Source organism: Oncorhynchus masou, chromosome 27, assembly GCF_036934945.1.
Source record: "Oncorhynchus masou masou isolate Uvic2021 chromosome 27, UVic_Omas_1.1, whole genome shotgun sequence".
NCBI lineage: Eukaryota > Metazoa > Chordata > Actinopteri > Salmoniformes > Salmonidae > Oncorhynchus > Oncorhynchus masou.
Window position 1 is genome coordinate 3909286 of NC_088238.1, and position 24807 is coordinate 3934092.

Genomic DNA, 24807 nt, shown 5'->3' on the forward strand with positions numbered 1-24807 from the left:
AGGACAATGACCCAACACACCTCCAGGCTGTGTAAGGGCTATTTTACCAAGAAGGAGAGTGCTGCATCAGATGACCTGGTCTCCACAATCCCTCGACCTCAACCAAATTGAGATGGTTTGGCATGAATTGGACCGCAGAGTGACGGAAAAGTAGCCAGCAAGTGCTCAGTATATGTGGGAACTCCTACAAGACTGTTGGAAAATCATTCCAGGTGAAGCTGGTGAGAGAATGCCAAGAGTTTGCAAAGCTGTGATCAAGGTGGCTATTTAAAGAATCAGGACCTGGGTTCTGTTTGGTAAATAACCGAGAGTCAGGACCTGGGTTCTGCCTTTTAAATAACAGAGCGTCAGGACCTGGGTTTTGTCTGGTAAATAACAGAGAGTCAGGACCTGGGTTCTGTCTGGTAAATAACAGAGTCAGGATCTGGGTTCTGTCTGGTAAATACAAGAGAGTCAGGATCTGGGTTCTGTCTGGTAAATAACAGAGAATCAGGATCTGGGTTCTGTCTGGTAAATAACAGAGTCAGGACCTGGGTTCTGTCTGGTAAATAACAGAGTCAGGACCTGGGTTCTGTCTGGTAAATAACAGAGAGTCAGGATCTGGGTTCTGTCTGGTAAATAACAGAGAGTCAGGACCTGGGTTCTGTCTGGTAAATAACAGAGAGTCAGGACCTGGGTTCTGTCTGGTAAATAACAGAGAGTCAGGACCTGGGTTCTGTCTGGTAAATAACAGAGAGTCAGGACCTGGGTTCTGTCTGGTAAATAACAGAGAGTCAGGACCTGGGTTCTGTCTGGTAAATAACAGAGCGTCAGGACCTGGGTTCTGCCTTTTAAATAACAGAGCGTCAGGACCTGGGTTCTGTCTGGTAAATAACAGAGAGTCAGGACCTGGGTTCTGTCTGGTAAATAACAGAGTCAGGACCTGGGTTCTGTCTGGTAAATAACAGAGAGTCAGGACCTGGGTTCTGTCTGGTAAATAACAGAGTCAGGACCTGGGTTCTGTCTGGTAAATAACAGAGAGTCAGGACCTGGGTTCTGTCTGCTAAATAACAGAGTCAGGACCTGGGTTCTGTCTGGTAAATAACAGAGAGTCAGGACCTGGGTTCTGTCTGGTAAATAACAGAGTCAGGACCTGGGTTCTGTCTGGTAAATAACAGAGAGTCAGGACCTGGGTTCTGTCTGGTAAATAACAGATTAGGGACCTGGGTTCTGTCTGGTAAATAACAGATTCAGGACCTGGGTTCTGTCTGGTAAATAACAGAGTCAGGACCTGGGTTCTGTCTGGTAAATAACAGAGTCAGGACCTGGGTTCTGTCTGGTAAATAACAGAGAGTCAGGACCTGGGTTCTGTCTGGTAAATAACAGATTAGGGACCTGGGTTCTGTCTGGTAAATAACAGATTCAGGACCTGGGTTCTGTCTGGTAAATAACAGAGTCAGGACCTGGGTTCTGTCTGGTAAATAACAGAGTCAGGACCTGGGTTCTGTCTGGTAAATAACAGAGTCAGGACCTGGGTTCTGTCTGGTAAATAACAGAGAGTCAGGACCTGGGTTCTGTCTGGTAAATAACAGTCTTATTGCTTTGTGCTGCTCTCCACATCACTGGAATCTGCATGACACACATTTGACTACCTTTCCATCAGTCACGTAGAATTGTTGAGGTGGGCGTCCTTGTTGTCAAAGCATTCAATCTGAGCATCCTCAGTTCTCTCCTCACACCTCAACTCTCCATGAAGCATCAAGCAGTCTTATTTTTCTCCTCACACCTCCACTCTCCATGAAGGACCAAGCATCCTCAGTTCTCTCCTCACACCTCCACTCTCCATGAAGGACCCAGCATCCTCAGTTCTCTCCTGACACCTCCACTGTCCATGAAGGACCCAGCATCCTCAGTTCTCTCCTCACACCACTCTCCATGAAGGACCAAGCATCCTCAGTACTCTCCTCACACCTCCACTCTCCATGAAGGACCAAGCATCCTCAGTTTTCTCCTCACACCTCCCCTGTCCATGAAGGACCCAGCATCCTCAGTTCTCTCCTCACACCTCCACTCTCCATGAAGAATCAAGCATCCTTAGTTCTCTCCTCACACCTCCACTGTCCATGAAGGACCAAGCATCCTTAGTTCTCTCCTCACACCTCCACTGTCCATGAAGGACCAAGCATCCTCAGTTCTCTCCTCACACCTCCACTGTCCATGAAGGACCCAGCATCCTTAGTTCTCTCCTCACACCTCCACTCTCCATGAAGGACCCAGCATCCTCAGTTCTCTCCTCACACATCCCCTGTCCATGAAGGACCCAGCATCCTCAGTTCTCTCCTCACACATCCACTCTCCATGAAGGACCCAGCATCCTCAGTTCTCTCCTCACACCTCCACTGTCCATGAAGGACCCAGCATCCTCAGTTCTCTCCTCACATCTCCACTCTCCATGAAGGACCCAGCATCCTCAGTTCTCTCCTCACATCTCCACTACTGTAATGATATCTCTAGACAAAGCCCTGGGAGCTGAATTCAATGGTAATAATGCATAATTTAGAACTACAACGATGTGCAATACTTGGCCATTTGAAACGATACTCTCTGCCGAGATCCTCTGCAACATGCAGCCCAGATATTTCACAGTTGTTGTCACCACTTCAATCACCCATTGTATCCCTATGAATAGGTCATGATCTGTCTGTCTGCCCCTATAGGGGTAAGTACTGGAAGTACTATGAGCACTAAAGACATGCGATAGGCACACCTTTGACTGATGAAGAGGATTTCACTTCTCACTCTGTTTGTCCCCTTAGACACATCTAACGCCTCATCAATCGTCTGTGACGACCAATTAATTCAATGAATGCTGATATTCACAGCTTTCCATCGGGTTATTCATGAGAACCAATTTGCATCAGCAATCTGCCACGTGAAGCGGGCACAAAGCCTTTAGTGAAGGGAAGCCCAGGATCACTGGCAGCATGGCTGGTCTATCCTGGCTTTACTCCACCCTGTCAATATGTCTCAGGGGATACAGAAGGTGTGTGTATTGTGTGTTCAAAGCCATGATCAACGGTCCCCTTTTTAAATGACGTACAGCTTATAACAGGCTTCATAAAGCCTTCATAAACACAACATACACGTGTCACAAATGATCTGTAACCGTATGTCATGCTCTATAACAGGCTTCATATAGCCTTCCTAAACACAACATACACGTGTCACAAATGATCTATAACCGTATGTCATGCTCTATAACAGGCTTCATAAGTGTGTCGTAACTGTGTGACATAACCAGCAATGTCAAATGTGACATAATCCACTATGTCAAAAATGAAGCTGTGCTTTATAGTGGGTGGCAGGATCACAGCTTCATAAAGGTTCGTATACATCATATGAAGGATTCACAAAGCATTATAACCTCGTCATGCATCTCGGTAGAGCATCGCAGCACCGGGATAGTGGGTTAGGTTGTCATGACTACCCACACGTTAAAAAACAATGTACGCGCTCATGACTGAAAGGCTCTTTTGGATAGAAGCTTCTGGTAAATTGCGTAAATGATATTATATTTCTGTAAAACATTTCCAGGATAACCCAACCTCTTTCCCTCCTGGGTGCAGAGCCAATATTGGACCTGACTTCAACTTCCCCCAAAATGCTGTGCTGCAGGAGGACACTCTCTAAAGTGCAGTCATACACAGCAAAAAATGTTTGACAGTCCCTTTTAAAATCGGGTTATATTTTTTTGCCTAACTCAATATTTATTCTCCAAATTCTGTTCTCTGTCATTGTTTTTCCAGGTTTCAGATTTCCCCCATTTTCCCCCACAATTTTTTAAATAGAAAAACAACAAAATTGGATTTTCTGTGTTTACAACAATGCTTGAACCACGTTGGGAATGACTTCAGAGTTCTCTAAGAAACTTAGATTTTTGAGTGTAGTTGCCCTTTAATTCAGTCCGCCCTGAACTGTGTTGTTTGGTGAGCGGTGTTTCTGTAGCGATGTAAGTTCGCAAATAATCAAATGCTCATTTGTAGTGCCACCTGCAACGGTTTTCATGCGGTGAAAGAGAGTCGGACCAAAATGCAGCGTGTAGATTGCGATCCATGTTTAATGAACAAACGTAACCACGAATCAATACAAATACTACAAAAACAAAAGAACGAAACGAAAAACCGAAACAGCCTATACTAGTGTAAACTAACACAGAGACAGGAACAAGGACACTAAGGACAATCACCCACGAAACACACAAAGAATATGGCTGCCTAAATATGGTTCCCAATCAGAGACAACGATAATCACCTGACTCTGATTGAGAACCGCCTCAGGCAGCCATAGACTAACGCTAGACATCCCACAAAACCCCAAGACAAAAACACACCACAATAACCCATGTCACACCCAGGCCTGACCGGATAAATGAAGAATAAACATCATATATTTCGACCAGGGCGTGACACCACCGGAAACCAGTCAGTTAAGCTTTATTTCATTGTCATTTAAATGAATTTGTAGAAGTTACGTGTTGAGTTAGATTACATACTGTAGCTATATCGCAATCGTTATTTCAAATAATAGATACAGCCATGGCTCATAGTCACATCATTTACATTTACATTTAAGTCATTTAGCAGACGCTCTTATCCAGAGCGACTTACATCATGAGTTTTGTAAATAAAAGATGAATATAATACAAATCGAATGGAGTTTCCCATTTCCCTTTCAGAGTTTTTCTGGCGCAGCACAATTGGCCCAGCGTCGTCCGGGGGTAGGGGAAGGTTTGGCCGGGGTAGGCCGTCATTGTAAATAACTATTTGTTCTTAACTAACTTTCCCAGTTAAATAAAGGTTAAATAAATAAAATAATACAATCCAGAAATGTTTTATTTCCAGGTGGAGTGACAAAGGCCTTTCCTCACAGACCTGTTAACTTTCTTTGTTGTTACTTTTAAAGTTGGAACCCACCCTTCAGGACCTCCAGCAGGCAGGGAGGCACGGACCATTCCTCCGCCGCTCAGGGAAAAGCGACGTTATTCAGGGCCCGGCGTACTGTTCCATGTAAATTGCGTTGCTGGACTTTTTTGAAACGTAATGTTTTATATTGTTTTTTAAAAAATATTTAAATGTTTACCAAAGGGGTCTGACTTCAAAGTAAGTTCTGCGACATGAGATATAGAGTCTTTATAGATGTGTTATACATGACCAAAGGGGTCTGACTTCAAAGTAAGTTCTGCGACATGCGATATAGAGTCTTTATAGATGTTTTATACATGACCAAAGGGGTCTGACTTCAAAGTAAGTTCTGCGACATGCGACATAGAGTCTTTATAGATGTGTTATACATGACCAAAGGGGTCTGACTTCAAAGTAAGTTCTGTGACATGCGATATAGAGTCTTTATAGATGTGTTATACATGACCAAAGGGGTCTGACTTCAAAGTAAGTTCTGTGACATGCGATATAGAGTCTTTATAGATGTGTTATACATGACCGAGGGTGTCTCACTTCAAATAAAGTATTACAGGAGACTACATAAAGGGTAAATAAACTGGTTATTTATGTTCTGCTGATCTATGAAGGTTGTCTCATGATCCACAGGTTACTGGAGAGTGTGAGAGATATTTAAATCGGTTGATGGACATGCGAAGTGTGAGTGTGTGTGTGTGTGTGTGTGTGTGTGTGTGTGTGTGTGTGCGTGCGTGCGTGTGTGTGTGTGTGTGTGTGTGTGTGTGTGTGTGTGTGTGTGTGTGTGTGTGTGTGTGTGTGTGTGTGTGTGTGTGTGTGTGTCAGAACCAAGATGATTTGGACTAGTCCAACCTGAGACTACCTCACCAGGTATTCCTCCTCTGTTCCCATGGAGACCAGGGTTTGATTACAACCTGTTACAATGGTGCCCACATTTTAATGGCTAATCTTTCAGTGGGGGGGGGGGGTGGCGAGGATTATGTGTCAAAGACCCGACCGGGCCCAGCACCACGCGGTGTGACTCGATGTATTGTTGTGTATGTGTACAGAGGAACATGTGACTTGCCTCTGGAAGACTATTGGACACACAGCACATAGAAACCTGGCATAGCAACCATTCAGAGTTGGCCTGAGTGGGAGGGACCATAGAATTACATGGGAGTGGCCTCACTGAGTAAAGTATGTGTCATCCTTAGCTAGCAAAAACGTTCCCTCTGGTCGTCACTGTTTAACACAGCCACAAAATTATAATTATGGCTCAACATTTCCACAATTTAACCCGAACTAATGAAGGACACATTTGATGTGTTGGGTCATCAAATCAAATCAAATGTATTTATAAAGCCCTTCGTACATCAGCTGATGTCACAAAGTGCTGTACAGAAACCCAGCCTAAAACCCCAAACAGCAAGCTATGCAGGTGTTGAAGCACGGGGCCTTGGAAAAACTCCCTAGAAAGGCCAAAACCTAGGAAGAAACCTAGAGAGGAACCAGGCTCTGAGGGGTGGCCAGTCCTCTTCTGGCTGTACTGGGTGGAGATTATAACAGAACATGGCCAAGATGTTCAAATGTTCATAAATGACCAGCATGGTCCAATAATAATAATCACAGTAGTTGTCGACCTTCTGCACATTTGGCAAGGAAGTGTCCGGGGAATGAGATTCGGTGTAAATGTGACTAACGGGACTTCACTTTTGAGAGTGAGACCCTTTACAAAGCACATGTTTATATCATATTTGCCATAGTGGGTTATGTCACATTTGACATGGGTGATTATGTCACATTTGACATGGGTGATTATGTCACATTTGACATGGGTGATTATGTCACATTTGACATGGGTGATTATGTCACATTTGACATTGGTGATTATGTCACATTTGACATGGGTGATTATGTTACATTTGACATGGGTGATTATGTCACATTTGACATGGGTGATTATGTCACATTTGACATGGGTGATTATGTCACATTTGACATGGGTGATTATGTCACATTTGACATTGGTGATTATGTCACAAAGTTGCGCCACATTTGTGAACCCTTTTTATAAAGCATGACATACGGTCATAGATGCTCTGTAACAAACACATTTATGTAGTGCTCATGGAGGCATTATGAAGGCTTTATAAGCTGAACGTCATTTAAAAAACGGGAGCCGCAGGATGGCTGATTTCCAGACAACTGACGGTGCTTCATCTGACGAGAGAACCTGTCAAACTACGACCAGTTCAGACAACACTATTCACCACAGACGGACATTATTGTTCCCCCCCATTATTATTGCCCCCCCATTATTATTGCCCCCCCATTATTATTGCCCCCCCATTATTATTGCCCCCCCATTATTATTGCCCCCCCCATCATTATTGTCCCCACCCATCATTATTGTCCCCTCCCCCATCATTATTGCCCCCCCCATCATTATTGTCCCCCCCCATTATTGTCCCCCCCTTATTGCCCCCCCATTATTATTGCCCCCCATTATTATTGTCCCCCCATCATTATTGTCCCCCCATCATTATTGCCCCCCCCATCATTATTGCCCCCCCATCATTATTGTCCCCCCATCATTATTGTCCCCCCATTATTATTGCCCCCCCCATCATTATTGTCCCCCTGTCCCCCCCCCATTATTGTCCCCCCCCCATTATTATTGCCCCCCCCCCATTATTATTGTCCCCCCATTATTATTGCCCCCCATCATTATTGTCCCCCCATTATTATTGCCCCCCATCATTATTGCCCCCCCATCATTATTGTCCCCCCCCATCATTATTGCCCCCCCATTACTGTTCCCCCCCATTATTATTGTCCCCCCGCATCATTATTGTCCCCCCATTATTATTGTCCCCCCCATCATTATTGTCCCCCCCATTATTGCCCCCCATCATTAATGTCCCCCCCATCATTATTGTCCCCCCCCATTATTATTGCTCCCCCCCCAAAAAAATAATATTTATTCTGCTAATCTAGTCATCCTAAAGCAGGTGAAGCATGAACAAAATGTCCTATTTGTAAAGCAGACTGAATTGCCAGCGTCAATAATAATACTACTAATCCCTTACCTTGTATTTAGCGCGTGGTCCTTGGTGGTCCTGGATTACAGATCAGGGATTAGAGATTACGCTGCACTGAACAAACTCTATTATTATTATTATTATAGTCTGACCAACACAGGAGAAGATATAGAAGCTGAGTTTACTATTCAGGGTGGCACCTCTGCATAGTTTTCGCCAATATTACACAACACCACCCACCTGGAAAACATTTTTACAAACTGTCCAGTCTTTGATGTATAAATTCTCCTTTTTAAAACATCAGAGTTTTATAACCCAACTAACTGATTCTGAATCGCACGTTTTTAATTAAGGTCTTACGTTTCTCTTGTCCTCGCTTTCTTGTTACGTTTAGAATTCCCCCTGCACTTTATACCGAGGATGTCCATCTACTTCCTATAGGATGTCCATCTACTTCCTATAGGATGTCCATCTACTTCCTATAGGATGTCCATCTACTTCCTATAGGATGTCCATCTACTTCCTATAGGATGTCCATCTACTTCCTATAGGATGTCCATCTACTTCCTATTGATGTCCATCTACTTCCTATAGGATGTCCATCTACTTCCTATAGGATGTCTATCTACTTCCTATAGGATTTCCATCTACTTCCTATAGGATGTCCATCTACTTCCTATAGGATGTCCATCTACTTCCTATAGGATGTCCATCTACTTCCTATAGGATGTCCATCTACTTCCTATAGGATGTCCATCTACTTCCTATAGGATGTCCATCTACTTCCTATAGGATGTCCATCTACTTCCTATAGGATGTCCATCTACTTCCTATAGGATGTCTATCTACTTCCCATTGATGTCCATCTACTTCCTACAGGATGTCCATCTACTTCCTATAGGATGTCCATCTACTTCCTATTGATGTCCATCTACTTCCTATAGGATGTCCATCTACTTCCTATTGATGTCCATCTACTTCCTATAGGATGTCCATCTACTTCCTATAGGATGTCTATCTACTTCCTATAGGATTTCCATCTACTTCCTATAGGATGTCCATCTACTTCCTATAGGATGTCCATCTACTTCCTATAGGATGTCCATCTACTTCCTATAGGATGTCCATCTACTTCCTATAGGATGTCCATCTATATAGGATGTCCATCTACCTCCTATAGGATGTCCATCTACTTCCTATAGGATGTCCATCTACTTCCTATAGGATGTCCATCTACTTCCTATAGGATGTCCATCTACTTCCTATAGGATGTCCATCTACTTCCTATAGGATGTCCATCTACTTCCTATAGGATGTCCATCTACTTCCTATAGGATGTCCATCTACTTCCTATAGGATGTCCATCTACTTCCTATAGGATGTCCATCTACTTCCTATAGGATGTCCATCTACTTCCTATAGGATGTCCATCTACTTCCTATAGGATGTCCATCTACTTCCTATAGGATGTCCATCTACTTCCTATAGGATGTCCATCTACTTCCTATAGGATGTCCATCTACTTCCTATAGGATGTCCATCTACTTCCTATAGGATGTCCATCTACTACTTATAGGATGTCCATCTACTTCCTATAGGATGTCCATCTACTTCCTTAAGGATGTCCATCTACTTCCTATAGGATGTCCATCTACTTCCTATAGGATGTCCATCTACTTCCTATAGGATGTCCATCTACTTCCTATAGGATGTCCATCTACTTCCTATAGGATGTCCATCTACTTCCTATAGGATGTCCATCTACTTCCTATAGGATGTCCATCTACTTCCTATAGGATGTCCATCTATTGTCCATCTACTTCCTATAGGATGTCCATCTACTTCCTATAGGATGTCCATCTACTTCCTATAGGATGTCCATCTACTTCCTATAGGATGTCCATCTACTTCCTTTCAGCACTACTTTAGCCATCCACATTGAACTGTTCACTAAATTAGAGAGGGAGGAGAGAGAGAGAGAGAGAGAGAGAGAGAGAGAGAGAGAGAGAGAGAGAGAGAACACAGTAGCCTAGGGTATGTATTGGGATTCAGGGGGAGCCAGGCTGAGGTTCTGTAGTTTGGTCCTGGCCTGAGGTTCTTTCCTCGGGCTAGGTGCTGCATTGGCGGCAGGCTGCAAATTTACCACTCTGATTTCGAGTGCTGCTGTGGTGAGCTGTCAAAGCGAGTCGCTCTGACTGCGTTCCCCAAGTTCCTGATTAGCTCCTACCTCTCCCCTCCTCCCCTTCTCCTCCTCTCCCCCTCAGTCCACTCCATCGATGCTGTTTCAACACATTTAGCCGTGAGCTCTCATGGTTTCCCAGACATTAGAAATGTACCTGACTTGCTGACTGGCTGGCTGACTGGCTGACTGGCTGACTGACTGACTGATTGGCTGACTGGCTGACTGACTGACTGACTGACTGACTGACTGACTGACTGGCTGGCTGGCTGGCTGACTGGCTGACTGACTGACTGACTGGCTGACTGGCTGACAATGACTGAATGATAATAATGACAGACTGAATGATAGTACTGATGGTAATGACAGACAGAATGATAGTACTGATGGTAATGACAGACTGAATGATAGTATTGATGATAATGGCAGACTGAATGATAGTACTGATGGTAATGACAGACTGAATGATAGTACTGATGGTTAATGACAGACTGAATGATAGTACTGATGATAATGACAGACTGAATGATAGTACTGATGGTAATGACAGACTGAATGATAGTACTGATGGTAATGACAGACTGAATGATAGTACTGATGGTAATGACAGACTGAATGATAGTACTGATGGTAATGACAGACTGAATGATAGTACTGAGGTTAATGACAGACTGAATGATAGTACTGATGGTAATGGCAGACTGAATGATAGTACTGATGGTAATGACAGACTGAATGATAGTACTAGATGGTAATGACAGACTGAATGATAGTACTGATGGTAATGACAGACTGAATGATAGTACTGATGGTAATGACAGACTGAATGATAGTACTGAGGTTAATGACAGACTGAATGATAGTACTAGATGGTAATGACAGACTGAATGATAGTACTGATGGTAATGACAGACTGAATGATAGTACTGATGGTAATGACAGACTGAATGATAGTACTGAGGTTAATGACAGACTGAATGATAGTACTAGATGGTAATGACAGACTGAATGATAGCACTGATGGTAATGACAGACTGAATGATAGTACTGATGGTAATGGCAGACTGAATGATAGTACTGAGGGTAATGACAGACTGAATGATAGTACTGATGGTAATGACAGACTGAATGATAGTACGAGATGGTAATGCCAGACTGAATGATAGTACTGATTGTAATGACAGACTGAATGATAGTACTAGATGGTAATGCCAGACTGAATGATAGTACTGATTGTAATGACAGACTGAATGATAGCACTGATGGTAATGACAGACTGAATGATAGTACTGATGGTAATGACAGACTGAATGATAGTATTGATGATAATGGCAGACTGAATGATAGTACTAGATGGTAATGACAGACTGAATGATAGTACTGATGATAATGACAGACTGAATGATAGTACTGATGAAAATGACAGACTGAATGATAGTACTGATGATAATGACATACTGAATGATAGTACTGATGGTAATGACAGACTGAATGATAGTACTGATGGTAATGGCAGACTGAATGATAGTACTGATGATAATGACAGACTGAATGATAGTACTAGATGGTAATGACAGACTGAATGATAGTACTGATGATAATGACAGACTGAATGATAGTACTGATGGTAATGACAGACTGAATGATAGTACTGATGGTAATGACAGACTGAATGATAGTACTGATGGTAATGACAGACTGAATGATACTACTGAGGTTAATGACAGACTGAATGATAGTATTGATGGTAATGACAGACTGAATGATAGTACTGATGGTAATGACAGACTGAATGATAGTACTGAGGTTAATGACAGACTGAATGATAGTACTGATGGTAATGACATACTGAATGATAGTACTGATGGTAATGACAGACTGAATGATAGTACTGATGGTAATGACAGACTGAATGATAGTACTGATGGTAATGACAGACTGAATGATAGTACTGATGGTAATGACAGACTGAATGATAGTACTGATGGTAATGACAGACTGAATGATAGTACTGAGGTTAATGACAGACTGAATGATAGTACTGATGGTAATGACAGACTGAATGATAGTATTGATGGTAATGACAGACTGAATGATAGTACTGATGGTAATGACAGACTGAATGATAGTACTGATGGTTAATGACAGACTGAATGATAGTACTGATGGTAATGACAGACTGAATGATAGTACTGATGGTAATGACAGACTGAATGATAGTACTGATGGTTAATGACAGACTGAATGATAGTACTGATGATAATGACAGACTGAATGATAGTACTGATGATAATGACAGACTGAATGATAGTACTGATGGTAATGACAGACTGAATGATAGTACTGATGGTAATGACAGACTGAATGATAGTACTGAGGTTAATGACAGACTGAATGATAGTACTGATGGTAATGACAGACTGAATGATAGTATTGATGGTAATGACAGACTGAATGATAGTACTGATGGTAATGACAGACTGAATGATAGTACTGATGGTTAATGACAGACTGAATGATAGTACTGATGGTAATGACATACTGAATGATAGTACTGATGGTAATGACAGACTGAATGATAGTACTGATGGTTAATGACAGACTGAATGATAGTACTGATGATAATGACAGACTGAATGATAGTACTGATGATAATGACAGACTGCATGATAGTACTGATGGTAATGACAGACTGAATGATAGTACTGATGGTAATGACAGACTGAATGATAGTACTGAGGTTAATGACAGACTGAATGATAGTACTGATGGTAATGACAGACTGAATGATAGTATTGATGGTAATGACAGACTGAATGATAGTACTGATGGTAATGACAGACTGAATGATAGTACTGATGGTTAATGACAGACTGAATGATAGTACTGATGGTAATGACAGACTGAATGATAGTACTGATGGTTAATGACAGACTGAATGATAGTACTGATAGTAATGACAGACTGAATGATAGTACTGATAGTAATGACAGACTGAATGATAGTACTGATGGTAATGACAGACTGAATGATAGTACTGATGGTAATGACAGACTGAATGATAGTACTGATGGTAATGACAGACTGAATGATAGTACTGATGGTAATGGCAGACTGAATGATAGTACTAGATGGTAATGACAGACTGAATGATAGTACTGATGATAATGGCAGACTGAATGATAGTACTAGATGGTAATGACAGACTGAATGATAGTACTGATGGTAATGACAGACTGAATGATAGTACTGATGATAATGACAGACTGAATGATAGTACTGATGGTAATGACAGACTGAATGATAGTACTGATGGTAATGACAGACTGAATGATAGTACTGATGGTAATGACAGACTGAATGATAGTACTAGATTGTGGCAACAGACATGGTCGTCCTGTTTCTAGCTCCTAGCCAACTTTGCAGTATATTGTATTTTGTTTGTGTTATTTCTTACATTATTTCTCAAAACGTTTCTTGCATAATTAACCTACAGCCGTAAATAACTTTTGGATATTAGATCGGCGGTCACTCACCAGCGTTTAGATTCAATTTCCCTGTATTGGATCCTTTGTTTATACTCCCTGAGGCAGTTCCATTCATCCTGGGGGTTGCTCCAAGACACCGTCACTGCAGAAGAAGAACAAGGAGGGGGCTCTTAGTCAGAGTCAGGAGGCCTGCATACCATCCATCGCTTCCGGGTGTATTATTGTCCTTACGTTCCATCCCTGTACAATAAAGCAGACGAGGATCTCCTTCCAGAGAAACATCAGGGACTGTAACGTACTCTGTTTTGTGGAACCATGGCTCTCTCCGGATATCCCGTCCCCATACAGTCAGCCTGTGGGGTTCTCCATATATCACGCGGACACGAAGAAAGAACTCTCCGGGAAAAAGAAAAGATGGAGTTGTATGTTTCATGATGAACTACTCATGGTGGTAAGGTACAGGAAGTCCTTTTGTTCTCCGAAACTGGAATACATCACCATCAAATGGCGACCTCATTACCTCCTAAGATCATTTTCCTTCGGTCATCTTCACGGCCGTGTATGTCCCCCGCCCCCCCCCCCAAGCCAACACTGCTATGGCTCTCGAAGAACTACACTGAAAGATGGAAACCACATATCCTGAAGCCGCATTGACTGTAGCTGGGGACTTTAATAAAGGAAATTGGAGAAAAAAAGCAACCATAGTTCTATGGTGGCTACACGGCCCTCCCCCGGCCTACCTTCGGGAAATCAGATCACGCCTCCATTTTGCTCCTCCCTTCCTATTGACAGAAATTTAAACAGGAAGGGACCCATTGTAAGGACTGTTTATTGTTGGTCTGACCAATCGAAATCTATGCCTTCAAGATTGTTTTGATCACATGGACTGGGAAATGTTTGTGTTGCCTCGGAAAATACTATCAATGTATACACTGAGTTCATCAGGAAGTCCATAGAGGATGCTGTTCCCACTGTGATGATTACAATTTATCCAAACCATAAACCATGGATAGATGACATCATTTGCCCAAATCTGAAAGCACGAACCACCGCATTTAACCACGTCAATTTGACCTCGAACATGAACGTGAACAAACTGACCAGCTATGCCCTCTGTAACGCAAAAAAAAACAGGCAAAACGACAGTACATGGACGAAGTGGAGTCGCAATTCAACGACTCAGACTCGAGACGTATGTGGCAGGGACTCCAGACAATCAAGGATTATAAAGGGAAAACCAGCCACGTCGCAGACACCGACACCTCGCCTCCCGACAAGCTAACCACCTTCATATCCTCGCCTCCCGACAAGCTAACCACCTTCATATCCTCGCCTCCCGACAAGCTAACCACCTTCATATCCTCGCCTCCCGACAAGCTAAACACCTTCATATCGTCGCCTCCCGACAAGCTAACCACCTTCATATCCTCTCCTCCCGACAAGCTAAACACCTTCATATCCTCGCCTCCCGACAAGCTAACCACCTTCATATCCTCGCCTCCCGACAAGCTAACCGCCTTCATATCCTCGCCTCCCGACAAGCTAACCACCTCCATATCCTCGCCTCCCGACAAGCTAACAAACTTCATATCCTCGCCTCCCGACAAGCTAACCACCTTCATATCCTCGCCTCCCGACAAGCTAACAAACTTCATATCCTCGCCTCCCGAAAAAGCTAAACACCTTCATATCCTCGCCTCCCGACAAGCTAACCACCTTCATATCCTCGCCTCCCGACAAGCTAACCACCTTCATATCCTCGCCTCCCGACAAGCTAACCACCTTCATATCCTCGCCTCCCGACAAGCTAACCACCTTCATATCCTCGCCTCCCGACAAGCTAAACACCTTCATATCCTCGCCTCCCGACAAGCTAAACACCTTCATATCCTCGACTCCCGACAAGCTAACCACCTTCATATCCCCGCCTCCCGACAAGCTAACCGCCTTCATATCCTCGCCTCCCGACAAGCTAAACACCTTCATATCCTCGCCTCCCGACAAGCTAAACACCTTCATATCCTCGCCTCCCGACAAGCTAACCACCTTCATATCCCCGCCTCCCGACAAGCTAACCACCTTCATATCCTCGCCTGCCGACAAGCTAAACACCTTCATATCCTCGCCTCCCGGCAAGCTAAATACCTTCATATCCTCGCCTCCCGACAAGCTAAACACCTTCATATCCTCGCCTCCCGACAAGCTAACCACCTTCATATCCTCGCCTCCCGACAAGCTAACCACCTTCATATCCTCGCCTCCCGACAAGCTAACCACCTTCATATCCTCGCCTCCCGACAAGCTAACCACCTTCATATCCTCGCCTCCAGACAAGCTAACCACCTTCATATCCTCGCCTCCCGACAACCTAACCACCTTCATATCCTCGCCTCCCGACAAGCTAACCAACTCCCTATCCTTGCCTCCCGACAAGCTAACCACCTTCATATCCTCGCCTCCCGACAAGCTAAACACCTTCATATCCTCGCCTCCCGACAAGCTAACCAACTTCATATCCTCGCCTCCCGACAAGCTAAACACCTTCATATCCTCGCCTCCCGACAAGCTAACAAACTTCATATCCTCGCCTCCCGAAAAAGCTAAACACCTTCATATCCTCGCCTCCCGACAAGCTAAACACCTTCATATCCTCGCCTCCCGACAAGCTAAACACCTTCATATCCTCGCCCCCCGACAAGCTAACCAACTTCATATCCTCGCCTCCCGAAAAAGCTAAACACCTTCATATCCTCGCCTCCCGACAAGCTAACCAACTTCCTATCCTCGCCTCCCGACAAGCTAACCAACTTCCTATCCTCGCCTCCCGACAAGCTAACCACCTTCATATCCTCGCCTCCCGACAAGCTAACCAACTTCATATCCTCGCCTCCCGACAAGCTAACCAACTTCATATCCTCGCCTCCCGAAAAAGCTAAACACCTTCATATGTACATTATAAAGGCTTTTCTATTAATTTCTTGATGCTACCCATCTCTTTAGTGGGATAATAGTCATCAACAACCGCTGACTAGCATAGCGCCACATTCAAATAATATTACTAAAAATATTTATATTCATGAAATCGCAAGTGCAATATTGCAAAACACAGTTTAGTCTTTTGTTAATCCACCTGTCGTCTCAGATTTTGAAAATATGTATTACAGCGAAAGCAATACACGCGTTTGTGTAAGTTTATCGATCACTCGACAAAACATCAAAGTAGCTTGGTCACGGAAATATATACTCTCGGTCTACGGTCTATACGGTCTATTTCACACCATTATATACATCTGTATCAGTGGAGGATAATGAGGGGAGGACGGCTCATAACAACGACTGGGACGGAGCAGATGGAACGGCATTAAACACCCGGAAACCAAGTGTTTGATGTATTTGATACCACTCCACACATTCTGCTCCAGCCATTACCACGAACCCGTCCTCCCCAATTAAGATGCCACCAATCTCCTGTGATATACTGAACAAAAATATAAACGCAACATGTAAAGTGTTGGTCTCATGCTTTTTTCCCTTTATTTAACTAGGTAAGTCAGTTAAGAACAAATTCTTATTTTCAATGACGGCCTAGGAACAGTGGTTCAACTGCCCGTTCAGGGGCAGAACAAGAGATTTGTACCTTGTCAGCTCTGGGATTTGAACTTCCAACCTTTCGGTTACTAGTCCAACGCTGTTACCACTAGGCTACCCTGCCGCCTTCATGAGCTGAAATAAAAGATCCCAGAAACGTTCCATACGCACAAAAAGCTTATTCCTCTAAAATGTTGTGCACACATTTGTTTACATCCCTGTTAGTGAGCATTTCTCCTTTGCAAGATAATCCATCCACCTGACAGGTGTGGCAAATAAAGAAGCTGATTAAACAGCATGATCATTACGCAGGTGCACCTTGTGCTGGGGATAGTAAAACCAATGCCAGCCCACGACTTTTACATCTGGCTTCTTCACCTGCGGGATCATCTGAGACTATCCACCCAGACAGCTGATAAGGGTTTGCACAACCGAAAGAATTTGTGCACAAACTGTCAGAACCCTATCAAAGAAGCTCATCCACGTGCTTACTCACCAGGGTCTTGACATGATTGCAGTTCGGCATCGAAACTGAATTCACTGGGCAAATGCTCACCGTCGATGGCCACTGGCACGCTGAAGAAGTGTACTCTTCACAAATGAATCCCGGGTTTCAACTGTATCAGGAAGATGGCAGACTGTGTATGGCGTCGTGTGGGCGAACGGTTTGATGATGTCAACGTTGTGAACAGGGTGCGCCATGGTGGTGGTGGTGTTGTGGTGTTATGGTATGGGCAGGCATAAGCTACGGACAACGAACACAATTGTATTTTGGCAATTTGATGGCAATTTGAATGCGCATGACGAGAACCTTGAGGTCCATTGTTGTACTATTAATTCAACGCCATCACCTCATGTTTCAGTATGATAATGGACGTCTCCATGTCGCAAGTATCTGAACACAATTCCTGGAAGCTGAAAATGTCCCAGTTCTTCCATGGCCTGCATACTCATCAGACATGTGACCCATTGAGCATGTTTGGGATGCTCCGGATCGACGTATACGACAGAGTGTTCCAGTTCTCGCCAATATCCAGCAACACACAGCCATTGAAGAGGAGTGGGACAACATTCCACGGCCACCAATCAACAGCCTGATCAAATATATTCAAAGATGTGTCGCTCTGCATGTGGTAAATGGTGGCCACACCAGATACTGGCTGGTTTTATAATCCATGGCCCTACCTTTCTTTTAAGGTACAGTGCCTTGCGAAGGTATTCGGCCCCCTTGAACTTTGCGACCTTTTGCCACATTTCAGGCTTCAAAATAAAGATATAAAACTGTATTTTTTTGTGAAGAATCAACAACAAGTGGGACACAATCATGAAGTGGAACGACATTTATTGGATATTTCAAACTTTTTTAACAAATCAAAAACTGAAAAATTGGGCGTGCAAAATTATTCAGCCCCCTTAAGTTAATACTTTGTAGCGCCACATTTTGCTGCGATTACAGCTGTAAGTCGCTTGGGGTATGTCTCTATCAGTTTTGCACATCGAGAGACTGACATTTTTTCCCATTCCTCCTTGCAAAACAGCTTGAGCTCAGTGATGTTGGATGGAGAGCATTTGTGAAAAGCAGTTTTCAGTTCTTTCCACAGATTCTCGATTGGATTCAGGTCTGGACTTTGACTTGGCCATTCTAACACCTGGATATGTTTATTTTTGAACCATTCTATTGCAGATTTTGCTTTATGTTTTGGATCATTGTCTTGTTGGAAGACAAATCTCCGTCCCAGTCTCTTCCAGAATGGTCCTGTATTTGGCTCCATCCATCTTCCCATCAATTTTAACCATCTTCCCTGTCCCTGCTGAAGAAAAGCAGGCCCAAACCATGACGCTGCCACCACCATGTTTGACAGTGGGGATGGTGTGGTCAGGGTGATGAGCTGTGTTGCTTTTACGCCAAACATAACGTTTTGCATTGTTGCCAAAAAGTTCAATTTTGGTTTCATCTGACCAGAGCACCTTCTTCCACATGTTTGGTGTGTCTCCCAGGTGGCTTGTGGCAAACTTTAAACAACACTTTTTATGGATATCTTTAAGAAATGGCTTTCTTCTTGCAACTCTTCCATAAAGGCCAGATTTGTGCAATATACGACTGATTGTTGTCCTATGGACAGAGTCTCACACCTCAGCTGTAGATCTCTGCAGTTCATCCAGAGTGATCATGGACCTCTTGGCTGCATCTCTGATCAGTCTTCTCCTTGTATGAGCTGAAAGTTTAGAGGGACGGCCAGGTCTTGGTAGATTTGCAGTGGTCTGATACTCCTTCCATTTCAATATTATCGCTTGCACAGTGCTCCTTGGGATGTTTAAAGTTTGGGAAATCTTTTTGTATCCAAATCCGGCTTTAAACTTCTTCACAACAGTATCTCGGACCTGCCTGGTGTGTTCCTTGTTCTTCATGATGCTCTCTGCGATTTTAACGGACCTCTGAGACTATCACAGTGCAGGTGCATTTATACGGAGACTTGATTACACACAGGTGGATTGTATTTATCATCATTAGTCATTTAGGTCAACATTGGATCATTCAGATATCCTCACTGAACTTCTGGAGAGAGTTTGCTGCACTGAAAGTAAAGGGGCTGAATAATTTTGCACGCCCAATTTTTCAGTTTTTGATTTGTTAAAAAAGTTTGAAATATCCAATAAATGTCGTTCCACTTCATGATTGTGTCCCACTTGTTGTTGATTCTTCACAAAAAAATACAGTTTTATATCTTTATGTTTGAAGCCTGAAATGTGGCAAAAGGTCGCAAAGTTCAAGGGGGCCGAATACTTTCGCAAGGCACTGTATCTGTGACCAACAGATGCAGGGCCTTCGGAAAGTATTCAGACCCCTTGACTTTTTCCACATTTTGTTATGTTACATCTAAAATGGATAAAAATATAAAATCCTCAGCAATCTACACTGAATACCTTATAATGACAAAGCGACTGTGTAGGCCGTCATTGTAAATAATAATTTGTTCTTAACTGACTTGCATAGTTAAATAAGGTTAAATAACAATACTAAATAAAGACTCTCAGAACATGAGAAACAACATTCTCTGGTCTGATGAAACCAAGATTGAAAACTAGTATTATTTATTACTGTACTGTACTGTTGGAGCTATAAACACAAGCATTATGTATTACTGTACTGTTGGAGCTATAAACACAAGCATTATGTGTTACTGTACTGTTGGAGCTATAAACACAAGCATTATGTATTACTGTACTGTTGGAGCTATAAACACAAGCATTATGTATTACTGTACTGTAGTGTTGGAGCTATAAACACAAGCATTATGTATTAATGTACTGTTGGAGCTATAAACACAAGCATTATGTATTAATGTACTGTTGGAGCTATAAACACAAGCATTATGTATTACTGTACTGTTGGAGCTATAAACACAAGCATTACGTATTACTGTACTGTTGGAGCTATAAACACAAGCATTATGTATTACTGTACTGTTGGCGCTATAAACACAAGCATTATGTATTACTGTACTGTTGGAGCTGTAAACACAAGCATTATGTATTACTGTACTGTTGGAGCTATAAACACAAGCATTATGTATTACTGTACTGTTGGAGCTATAAACACAAGCATTATGTATTACTGTACTGTACTGTCGGAGCTATAAACACAAGCATTATGTATTACTGTACTGTTGGAGCTATAAACGCAAGCATTATGTATTACTGTACTGTACTGTTGGAGCTATAAACACAAGCATTATGTATTACTGTACTGTTGGAGCTATAAACACAAGCATTATGTATTACTGTACTGTACTGTTGGAGCTATAAACACAAGCGTTATGTATTACTGTACTGTCGGAGCTATAAACACAAGCGTTATGTATTACTGTACTGTACTGTTGGAGCTATAAACACAAGCAGTATGTATTACTGTACTGTTGGAGCTATAAACACAAGCATTATGTATTACTGTACTGTTGGAGCTATAAACACAAGCATTATGTATTACTGTACTGTACTGTCGGAGCTATAAACACAAGCATTATGTATTACTGTACTGTTGGAGCTATAAACACAAGCATTATGTATTACTGTACTGTTGGAGCTATAAACACAAACATTATGTATTACTGTACTGTACTGTTGGAGCTATAAACACAAGCATTATGTATTACTGTACTGTTGGAGCTATAAACACAAGCATTATGTATTACTGTACTGTTGGAGCTATAAACACAAGCATTATGTATTACTGTACTGTACTGTTGGAGCTATAAACACAAGCATTATGTATTAATGTACTGTTGGAGCTATAAACACAAGCATTATGTATTACTGTACTGTACTGTTGGAGCTATAAACACAAGCATTATGTATTACTGTACTGTTGGAGCTATAAACACAAGCATTATGTATTACTGTACTGTAGTGTTGGAGCTATAAACACAAGCGTTATGTATTACTGTACTGTTGGAGCTATAAACACAAGCATTATGTATTACCGTACTGTCGGAGCTATAAACACAAGCATTATGTATTACTGTACTGTTGGAGTTATAAACACAAGCATTATGTATTACTGTACTGTTGGAGCTATAAACACAAACATTATGTATTACTGTACTGTACTGTTGGAGCTATAAACACAAGCATTATGTATTACTGTACTGTTGGAGCTATAAACACAAGCATTATGTATTACTGTACTGTAGGAGCTATAAACACAAGCATTATGTATCACTGTACTGTTGGAGCTATAAACACAAGCATTATGTATTACTGTACTGTTGGAGCTATAAACACAAGCATTATGTATTACTGTACTGTTGGAGCTATAAACACAAGCATTATGTATTACTGTACTGTTGGAGCTATAAACACAAGCATTATGTATTACTGTACTGTTGGAGCTATAAACACAAGCATTAGGTATTACTGTACTGTAGTGTTGGAGCTATAAACACAAGCATTATGTATTACTGTACTGTTGGAGCTATAAACACAAGCATTATGTATTACTGTACTGTACTGTTGGAGCTATAAACACAAGCATTATGTATTACTGTACTGTTGGAGCTATAAACACAATCATTATGTATTACTGTACTGTTGGAGCTATAAACACAAGCATTATGTATTACTGTACTGTTGGAGCTATAAACACAAGCATTATGTATTACTGTACTGTAGGAGCTATAAACACAAGCATTATGTATTACTGTACTGTAGGAGCTATAAACACAAGCATTATGTATTACTGTACTGTTGGAGCTATAAACACAAGCATTATGTATTACTGTACTGTAGGAGCTATAAACACAAGCATTATGTATTACTGTACTGTTGGAGCTATAAACACAAGCATTATGTATTACTGTACTGTACTGTTGGAGCTATAAACACAAGCGTTATGTATTACTGTACTGTCGGAGCTATAAACACAAACATTATGTATTACTGTACTGTACTGTTGGAGCTATAAACACAAGCATTATGTATTACTGTACTGTTGGAGCTATAAACACAAGCATTATGTATTACTGTACTGTAGTGTTGGAGCTATAAACACAAGCATTATGTATTACTGTACTGTAGTGTTGGAGCTATAAACACAAGCATTATGTATTACTGTACTGTTGGAGCTATAAACACAAGCATTATGTATTACTGTACTGTTGGAGCTATAAACACAAGCATTATGTATTACTGTACTGTTGGAGCTATAAACACAAGCATTATGTATTACTGTACTGTAGTGTTGGAGCTATAAACACAAGCATTATGTATTACTGTACTGTTGGAGCTATAAACACAAGCATTATGTATTACTGTACTGTACTGTTGGAGCTATAAACACAAGCATTATGTATTACTGTACTGTAGGAGCTATAAACACAAGCATTTCGCTGCACCTGCGATATCTGTAAGATATGTGAAAGTGACCAATAACATTTGATATGATTTGACCGACAGACCGATGTCTGACTGATTAACTGGTGAATTGGTTAATTGATTCCCCATTTCCCCCCCCCAGGCCATGCAGAAGGAAGGGAAGGACATCAACATTAAGGAGGTGATGGACTGCTGGACCCTCCAGATGGGTTATCCTGTTGTGACCATCAGTAAGAACTACAGTCTGGACCACAGCGTCACCATCACACAGGAACACTTTGTCTACGACAGGGACGCCAGGTTCAGAGACTCTGACCTTTCCAACAGAAGGTAGGTACTGTCAGCTGAGGCCTGCAGACCTTTTTATTCTGGTTTTTAACCCTTCTTTAGATTATTAATGTTCTTCTTCTTTTATTGGTCTCACTTCCACAACAACAAAGAGTGCAAAGCGAGAAGCTAATACCATGTATGAAGAAACTAGTCTTCTCCTGTCTACACAGTGGAGGGAACATACAGACAACTAGTCTTCTCCTGTCTACACAGTGGAGGTAACAGACAACTAGTCTTCTCCTGTCCACACAGTGGAGGGAACATACAGACAACTAGTCTTCTCCTGTCTACACAGTGGAGGTAACAGACAACTAGTCTTCTCCTGTCTACACAGTGGAGGTAACATACAGACAACTAGTCTTCTCCTGTCCACATAGTGGAGGTAACATACAGACAACTAGTCTTCTCCTGTCTACACAGTGGAGGGAACATACAGACAACTAGTCTTCTCCTGTCCACATAGTGGAGGTAACATACAGACAACTAGTCTTCTCCTGTCTACACAGTGGAGGGAACATACAGACAACTAGTCTTCTCCTGTCCACACAGTGGAGGTAACATACAGACAACTAGTCTTCTCCTGTCCACATAGTGGAGGTAACATACAGACAACTAGTCTTCTCCTGTCCACACAGTGGAGGTAACAGACAGACAACTAGTCTTCTCCTGTCCACACAGTGGAGGTAACAGACAACTAGTCTTCTCCTGTCCACACAGTGGAGGTAACAGACAGACAACTAGTCTTCTCCTGTCCACACAGTGGAGGGAACAGACAGACAACTAGTCTTCTCCTGTCTACACAGTGGAGGTAACAGACAACTAGTCTTCTCCTGTCCACACAGTGGAGGTAACAGACAGACAACTAGTCTTCTCCTGTCTACACAGTGGAGGTAACAGACAACTAGTCTTCTCCTGTCCACACAGTGGAGGTAACAGACAGACAACTAGTCTTCTCTTGTCCACATAGTGGAGGTAACAGACAACTAGTCTTCTCCTGTCTACACAGTGGAGGTAACATACAGACAACTAGTCTTCTCCTGTCCACATAGTGGAGGGAACAGACAACTAGTCTTCTCCTGTCCACACAGTGGAGGTAACAGACAACTAGTCTTCTCCTGTCCACATAGTGGAGGGAACAGACAACTAGTCTTCTCCTGTCTACACAGTGGAGGTAACAGACAACTAGTCTTCTCCTGTCTACACAGTGGAGGGAACAGACAACTAGTCTTCTCCTGTCCACACAGTGGAGGTAACATACAGACAACTAGTCTTCTCTTGTCCACATAGTGGAGGTAACAGACAGACAACTAGTCTTCTCCTGTCCACACAGTGGAGGTAACAGACAGACAACTAGTCTTCTCCTGTCCACACAGTGG

At 42.4% G+C, this 24807-nt stretch overlaps 1 protein-coding gene across 1 annotated transcript in view; it reads left to right on the forward strand.

Annotated features, from left to right (window-relative positions):
• The window catches only part of LOC135515572 (thyrotropin-releasing hormone-degrading ectoenzyme-like), a 484406-nt gene that overhangs the window by 341275 nt on the left and 118324 nt on the right, over positions 1-24807 (forward strand). Inside the window, exon 9 of the mRNA XM_064939193.1 lies at positions 23244-23431. Within this exon, the coding sequence (XP_064795265.1) occupies positions 23244-23431 (188 nt within the window). The remainder of the gene's footprint in view (positions 1-23243; positions 23432-24807) is intronic.